The 8,991-nt window shown below is 34.6% G+C and overlaps 1 protein-coding gene across 1 annotated transcript in view; it reads left to right on the forward strand.

Annotated features, from left to right (window-relative positions):
- NUBPL (NUBP iron-sulfur cluster assembly factor, mitochondrial) overlaps positions 1-7,372 on the forward strand; it is a 62,559-nt gene extending 55,187 nt beyond the window's left edge. Inside the window, exons 10-11 of the mRNA XM_014052320.2 lie at positions 1,247-1,329; positions 6,170-7,372. Coding sequence (XP_013907795.2) covers positions 1,247-1,329; positions 6,170-6,247 — 161 coding nt within the window. The 3' untranslated portion in view covers positions 6,248-7,372. The remainder of the gene's footprint in view (positions 1-1,246; positions 1,330-6,169) is intronic.
- Positions 7,373-8,991: the final 1,619 nt, after the last annotated feature.

The following is an 8,991-nucleotide window of genomic DNA, read 5'->3' on the forward strand; positions in this document are numbered from 1 at the left end:
AGCAAGCTCAGAGAGCACCAAGGCCCCCTCATTTTGACCCTGAGCTTCAAATATTCTCCTTTATTGCAGAAAGAATATTTTCAAAACTGTTTATATTTGTTTCTAGATTTTGTTTTCTTTTTAATAAATCCTGCCTTCATTGAGAAACTGACAGATGTTTTATTTTAACCTAAAATTGACTTGGCCTCCTCTGCTATGTTCCATATTTGTAATAGCAGCCTCAGAAGATTGTTGGTCATATAGTGTCCTAGATCCTAATTGTCTTGCCTACTCCTTAGAACAAATTCTGTATGTAAAGTTTTACTTTTAAAGTTATTTCTTCAACTGAGTTGGGAACGATTCCTCTTTTTTGTCATTCTCAATTTAAGTGTAGATTTGATTTTACAATCTGTTTTTGCATAATGGAATTATTTAAATCTAAAAAGTTAATCTTCTGCAAAGAATTTTTTAACGAGATGGTTCTGAGTATTATTATGCAGTTTTTCTTTATTTCTGTGGCAATTGCCTACTGAGTAGAAAAAAAATCAATATACAGTTAACAGTTGGGAGGGAAAATTAATTAAATATCTAACTAGCACTTAAATCAGTAGTTGTCTAATAACAATAACACTCTCATTTTGGTGATTAAATATTTAAGCATCTGTTTGAATATTGATTAGAATTTTATACTACTGGAAATCAGTAGGGAATGAGATGCAGTGCTGAAGAAATAATGTGTTGCATGAAGAAGTTGTATACTGGAACATTTTACTGTGGATTTATTTTTGTGTGCATTACAAAATATAACATCTGCTCAGTTGGGATTTGGACTTGATTTTATAAGCACCAAGTACATGCATTGCAGTACAGATTTCTTCAGAACTAACTTGGCTGAAAAGTAGAATGTATATTATGGAGTTGAAAAGAAATTGGTCTCAGTGGTGCAAGCAGATCTGGCATGTTTTCTTTATTATCATCCTAAATAGGTCATATCTGTCTCCACCCCCATCCCAATATTAGATAATTTTAGCAGACAAGAGAGACTGAACATCACTTTGCAGTCATCTTAGGAAAAATTTCTTTTAAAAATGATCTCAATAATATAAAACTTGACATGGCTTGACTAATTCTCATTTCTAATACTTCTGAAATATGACACCAGGCGTATTACTTGTACTACTTCAATTAAGTATTACTTGTACTACTTCAATTAAAAACATTTGCGTAACATTCAACCTTTGTGCCAATTTTCTTATATTTAATACAGGTGACATTCCACTACATGTCCACATAAGAGAAACATCTGATTCTGGCAAACCTATTGTCATTTCACAGCCCCAGAGCAATGTGGTAAGTTTAATGTAATAAACTTCTTGAATGTAGACATTGTTTGATTAGAACATGTTATTTTTGTGTTAAAAGGATTTCAACAGAACTAACTTATCTTATTGGTCTTTACTTCTTTCATAATTACTATTTAGCCATAATTTCAGCAAGCAATACTAGGCAATATTTAAGATTTTTGCATAGGAAAGAAAATGATTTAGAAAGCAATAGGAAGTGATTTTTTGAATAATAAAACATTGACTATGTTTTTAAATTTATTCTTGAATAATTTTATAGGTATAAATGTCTGACCTTACTTAGTTATATTATATTTACCTGACAGGAAAAGAGACTCTTCCTTCCCCAAATAATTGCCTGAAAACATGGAAACATCATTTACTGAGAGGAGTTATAGAAGAAGGTTCTAGTGAAAGGGAATATGCAATAAATAATGTGAATAATGGAAGAGCCTCAACCAGAGTCAAAAAAGGGGGGGACTTTGCTGTCCTTGTGTCAAGAGGAGCACATGAGTCCTCCTCTTGTGGTTCTCCCCATATAAAACAACTAGACACAGACAGTTTTTCCACTATGTCATCCCTCTGCTAAACAACTAATTCTCACAACACTGTTAAACTACCTAGAAGGGCTTTGTTACTACTATCCTTCTAGTCTTTCCTATTATCTATTTCCTTATCTTCTTATGACTATAGCTTTGTTGCTTGTAACTTAAGACTCATGTTGATTGCTTATTTAATATCCTATGACTAACACTGAGTGTTGTGTCTTATGATTTATGATGATTGTATTTTATGATTATGATCATAATTTATCACTGAGAGCTTATGTACCGGAGACAACTTCCTTGTGTGTCAATCACACTTGGCCAATTAAAAAAATCTGTAATTCTATTCTATTCTATTCTATTCTATTCTATTCTATTCTTCTGTAGATGGTGAATGTTGTCAGTAAAAACTCATTCTATGGAGTATTTCCATAGAGCCAATACATAAATTATTCATGAAAGAGGCTGGCCCATTGTAAATCATAAGGATGCTTACCTGAGAATAAGAGTCCCTGAACCCAGTAAGACTTACTGAGTCTGAGTCTGAATCTCACTTTTGCTTATACTTCAGCATAAAGGCTGCCACTGATGTGTCTCATTTTTACAAATGTAACAAAAAAACTAAACTCTTTTGCCTAGTTTGCATCCATGATAAATGATGCAAACTGACCTACACAAATCCATCTGTAGCATGGAACAATGTAAAATACTTCCCTAGGAGTGAGAGTCACTGAATTCATTCTATCCTTTTCACGAAGTCAGTTTCAATTTACAAATATTTACGAATGTTTGTGCTTTTTAACAAAATCTGTTAGTATGAAAAGGTGCTAGCAAAGGCCTCCTGATGGTTGACTTCAATAGGATTCCCTTCAGAGTTGGCACCACATTTTGCAGTCTCTCTTTGTGTGAATCTAGAATGTTTAGTTTTTTTCTGCATGTTTACAGAAATGCAGGTACTCCTCAATTTATCACTGTTCGTTTAGCAGTGACTGAGAGCCTGAAAAAAACTGCAATCACATGATCACAGTGATTCATTTAACAACTGCTGTAAAAATCATTGTAAAATTGACTTATCACTGCAATGTCTTGGGATGGAAATTCTGGTCATAATTTGAGGACTATCTATGGTTACATGTCATTTCTATCCTGGTTCTAATATATTTATAATTCAGAGAATTCAATGTAAAATTCATCTTAATTCATGAAATTAGGAATTAACATCTTAATTTATGAAACGCTACTAGTTGATAAATATTTGGTTAACAAGTAGACAAGATGCATTGGGTTTTGCAATTACTTTAGAATGGAAATTATAGCAAAGGAAGTAGCTAAGGATTAGAAGTTGTGGTAGGATTTTGACCCTAAAGATCTGTAAAGCTATAAAATACCAAACCTCTGTGGTCAGTAGATCTTTTGTTCATCTATTGATTTATGAGTCTAGTTATGCCTTCTGTTTGTGCTATGTTTAAGTGTTTGGCCTTCAGATGATTGGTCAGCAGATTAATGGGCAAATGATTAGTGTTAAACTGTCAACTTTTTTATTTGCTAGGGCAAATGGATCCTTGCTTTGCAGAAATGTGAAATGTAATAATTCCTTATAAATTCCAAAGCAAAAGAGAAGGGAGAAATATCTGTAGTGAACATAAGCTAATATTCATGTGAAGACATTTCTGAAGGATAAATGCGAGCTGTATATTTCTGCTTGCAATTTTTCATGTTGTGCTTCCTCTTATTTTCTCTTTTTAGTAATGGTGACATTCATGACAGTAGAATGCAGTTTTATTAAATGGCCCATAGTTAAAATGCATGCATATTACATACATATATAATATTTGTGATGCTATTCCTTTTCAGGGTGAGCAGGGTGTCACAGAGTACAGAAAATATGTATGAAATATTAAGCCAAAAAAATTAAAGGTCTGAGATAAGAGAAAGAAACATGGCTAAAACTAGGATAGCTTTCTCCAGCCGGGGTCCATCTATCAATTTATTTATCCTGAGAGAAATTATTTTTGCAAATCCATACCACTGAGCTGATTTTTTAGGATATGTCTACACTTTAGACCTAGCATTAGCATTTAGATTTATATACCACTTCACAATCCTTTACAGTCCTCTCTAAGTGGTTGACTATTGCTTCCAACAATCTTAGCTTTCTGTTTGAAGTGAAGTTGTCTTATATGATCTAGGCCTTTCTAGAAATGATTCAGAACAGCATTGTTCCAAAGGGCCTTCAGTGATGCCTAATGCCTGAAATGATTGTAACAATGGTTTTATGATGATGTAATTTTTTATTTTTATATCTTGATTATTGTAAATGGCCAACTTTAACCCTAACCACCAAAATGGTGGGTAAGATATTAGATAGATGGATGGTTGGGTGGGTGGATGGGTAGATAGGTAGGTAGGTAGAGATAATGCCAACATTATTTAATATGCTACTTTCCAATATTCTGTCCTTACAAACTGTGCTTGCTTGCACCACATCTATTTACTTTCATGCATCATCTTTTGTTCTTTCAACTTCTTATCTTTCGGACCCTCACCACCCTTCAGGCTTTCCGCAAAGCCGTCAAGACCTGGCTGTTCCGGCAGGCCTGGGGCTGATGAGTTCTCAGCCCCACTCGAATTGTTGCAGCTGTTGATGAGTTTTTTAATCTGTTTTTTGTATTTTGTTTGTCTTGTTTGTTTGCTTTGTATTGCCCCCCTTTCCTATTTTGGTTTGTAAGCCGCCCTGAATCCTCTTGGGAATAGGGCGGCATACAAGTTTAATAAACTATAACTATCTCTATTTTTGACACTGTCATCAACTCCATCTAAACACAACTTTCTCAATTGTCCCATTCCTCTCAACTCATTCATTCTTTCTTCATAAAGAAAGTCTTCAATTGCTCTACCCAATCACTTTAACCAAAACATCTCAATATACTTATATTATGACTTATTATTTTATTTTATCACACACACTCCTTAAATATCTCAGCGTTTTTAGAGGCAGAGTCTTAGCATCCAAAAGAATGCATTAAAGCACTCATTTTGCTTACCAAATCCCTCCCAACCCTTTATGTGCAAAGTTGTGAAGCTTTTATAAAATATTAATAAGACTCTTGGTTTTTGGTTCTTGTTCTGTTTTTGGTCTAGGTTTTCCTCCTCCTAGGAACTCATATAACCAGTTTATGCTGATGAGCAACAGCTAAACATTTTTAGATCATGAATTCAAGAAATCTGATACTCCAGATGTCTTTTTGACATTTCTGACATATAGCATCTTGGACTCAAATAGCAATTTGCTTAACTCTTGTGCTAATTTCAACAGCAAATCGATTTTTTAAAATAGGTTCAGTGGGAGCTTTTTTCCCAGTTTTGCTTGACTTCTTTGGAACCCCTCTTTTTCACCCATCTCCACTACTTATTCATTTCTGCCTTAATTAGATATAATTTTCTTTCACACTATAATATTTTGCTCCATGTCTACCCTTTAGGTCATTTTCCCACTCATCATTGAGCATCCATTGTTTCTGTTTGGGGGTCTTTTTCTGCCAATAATACTACCTATATTTCAGTATAGTATGAAAAAAGCACATTGTAGCTTGGCATCTGCACTACCCTAGTGTTGTTTTTAACCCCCTCAAATTAAACATCATCATTTTAGCCCTTGTCTATCCACTGCAGGATGAAGGCCTCATCCACATGTTTCCAACCAATATGATCCTGAGTTTTCTTTTGCCAATAGGGCCCACAATACTTGCTGATGTTGTCGATCCATAACTTAAATATAAACTTAATTAATTAATTTTTTGTACGTGCCTAGAGTCAACTGAATGTGAGTGGACGACCATATAAATTCTCTAAATAAATAAAGAAATATTTTCATGCTAAAAATGTTAGTTTTCCAAGTTCTGTAAGATTCAGGCTTTCTTGCATGCTCTGGTATTCTTATACAATAATAGGCAGGTGATACTGGTGACATTTCTCATTAATGACAAGATTTCAAGATTTCAGTCATTTTTAAAGAATTGTAAGGGATTTCCAAGCCTTTGTCTAATAGAAGTGAGGAAGGGTTCCGAGTCTCTAATAAAAGATCTCCTATCCCATAAATACAGTGATTTTACATCATAATTGCTATATTATTTGTCAATGTTTTGCTTTTGGCCACTTTTTAGGTACAATTAGTATAGTTAATCACACTATAGCAGCAATCAAGTGGTGGTGGGCAATTTGTACTCCTGTTTCATAAGAAATATTTTTATATTCCATTCTAATCTAGGATATTAATGTGATGAATTTGTAAATATCTTGCAGGCTCAAGCCTATTTGAAGATTGCTGCTGAAATAGTGAAAAGACTTGTCGCTTCTTCCAATTTGAAGTCATCATTTTGAAGAACTGCACCTTGGATTTTAGGATTGAGCTGTGATAATGTAGCAAAATAAATAACAAATATTTTATGACTGTGTATTATGGAAAGTTTTTCAGTTACATATTTTAATATTCATATTTAGATTTTTTAGTGTTCCAGCAAATAATCTTTTGGTACTTTAGAGTCAGATAAACTCATTAGGACATAAAACATGGAAGTTTTTTTTAGAGGGCGGTGATCCAAACCTATCTATTATTATATTTATTAGAGATTGAGAAATATCAAAGGGATCAAGAGATGCAGGGAACAATTTGTTCTTCATACGTCTAAAATACAAAATACAGATACTGGTCTGGATACAAATTATGACTAAATGAATTTTTCCATCCATGAAAGGCATTAGATGCAGCAGTGAATTTACATTGGCAAGATTAAGAGGGCAACTGATCTTTGTCAATTTCTCTTTTCCTTATGGAGTAACTCTGTTTGGAGCACTCCAAAGCTTGTTCCAGCAAGTTGTGAGACATTCTGAAAGTGATGTTGGAACTTCAGAGTAAAGTATAGTCAGCCAAGATCATCTTGCTTTTCCTTTCTGCTGGTAAAGAGTTGGGGAACTTTCGATCCTCCAGGTATTGCAGAACTGCAATGTGAGCCATCACACATCACCCATTTCTTATGCTGACTACAACTACTGGGATTTTCACTTCAGCAACACTTTGAGAGCTTACCTGGGCTAGCATCATAGTTCTGCTCATGGAATGGTCCAGGTAGAGCTGATCTATATTAGATCTTCTAACTTTTCCCACTGATTTAATCAAGTACTATATGAAGATTTTGTGCCAGTCCCTGTCTTTCATTTCAACCTGTTTTACAAAGTTATGGTGAGGATAAAATGAAGGGGGATGCCCATAATTTAATCTTTCATATGAATGCTTAAATATATGTGTAGTAAAATTAAAATAAATAATGGGACTAAAATGGAAATTGTTAACATAGTCTGGAATCAACATAGCAAAAATTTGTTCTACCGTGAAGAGTTATTGTGAAATTGCCAGAAATTATTTATTTTGAGATGTAAAGAACTCTATTTAACTTCTGTGCATTATTCTATGTCAGTTGAAGCTCAATAAATCCCATTTTGTAATTGTCTTAGCAAATTGTTCATTTTCTTATATCAAGCATGAATAAACTCAACATTCAGTAGCAAACTCTTCATTAAAGTAGAAGCATCCGGTTACTGATCAGGGAAGAAACAGGTGATAAAAATTAAGCACTGATCACTGAACATATGATTATAGTTTCACAAGAGAATAATAGCCCCAAATACATGAACAGTATATTTAATTGCCATTTTTTATCCAGCACATAGAGATATACTGTATATTTCATTATTATGTGCAGATTTATAAACATGTATATACATGTGCATACTAAAAGTTTTACTGACTATGCTAAACCACATGTTAGTTTGGGTTACTACTATTTTTCTTTTATATATATGAATTAAGGAACACAAATCAAAATGCATAAATTCATTGTTAAATTCCTAATACTAGTACACTTTACGGAAGTTGGTTATATTTACTTTTCATTGCTAATTGTTTGACAGCTGGTTTACTCTGTTTTAATTTTAAAGTTTTGCATTTGTGTTTTATTGGACGGGTTGTAAATTAAGTAAATAAAGTAAAAAGATACACAAATACCGTATATACTTGAGTATAGGCCGACCCGAATATAAGCCGAGGCACCTAATTTTACCACAAAAAACTGGAAAAGTTATTGACTCGAGTATAAGCCTAGGGTGGGAAATGCAGCAGCTACCGGTAAATTTCAAAAATAAAAATAGATACCAATAATGTTTTTGAATATTTATTTCAAAGAAAAACAGTAAACTAGCGGTGTATTCAATGAAATACTTCACTCACCTCATGATGCTGATGTCCCGCTGTGATGATGATGTCCCGTGCAGCCGCGGGAGCGATGTCCCGCCTCCTATGACACACGGCACAGTGATTCCTATCATTGGATCACTGTACCAGAGGAGGTGGGACATCGCTATGTGGCTGCTTGCCATAACAAGGAGGAGGTGGGACATCGTTGCAGAGCGGCAGGAGGGGGAGGAAGGGGAATCGTAAGACAGCCCTGCATTACATTAGAACGTGAGGAGGGGGGATGGTGCGGTGCGCGCTGCGCGGCAAACTGACACAGAGGGAGGGGAAACTCACAGGGGCACTGGGCCATTCACGAGTGTCACCCAGCGGCATGGCCCCGCCCCTTTTTCTCCTCCATTTCGGGCAAATTTTTTTACTGACTCGAGTATAAGCCAAGGCGGCTTTTTTCAGCCCAAAAAGTGGGCTGAAAAACTAGGCTTATACTCAAGTATATACAGTATATAATATTTAACTGAGCAAGATTGTATGAATTGAAGAATTCAAGTTGAACTTGTATGATTTTATTCTCTAACAAATTTCTGTTATTATTTGGTATTATGCTTTATGAATTTGAATGATTAGAGTTGTAGTACAGTTAATGTGAAGCGCTAGATAAATTTTCCTGGCTCTTGGGGCGGGGGGAGGTTGTTTTGTTTTTTTGCTCAGTCTGATACAGTATAGGACTTGGGCAACTTTCATAATAGCCAATTTAAGATTAGATTAAGAACATGCCATTAAATTCAGATCCCTCTTTTTTGTAGCTTCCACTGATGTGACATCAGTTTTGATGGGATATCAGTGATATGTGTGGAAATAGCATATTTTGGAATCTGGG

The sequence above is a fragment of the Thamnophis sirtalis genome, unplaced genomic scaffold (assembly GCF_051295495.1).
Source record: "Thamnophis sirtalis isolate CommonGarterSnake01/CBP01778 unplaced genomic scaffold, rThaSir2_p1.2 scaffold_1, whole genome shotgun sequence".
Lineage (NCBI taxonomy): Eukaryota > Metazoa > Chordata > Lepidosauria > Squamata > Natricidae > Thamnophis > Thamnophis sirtalis.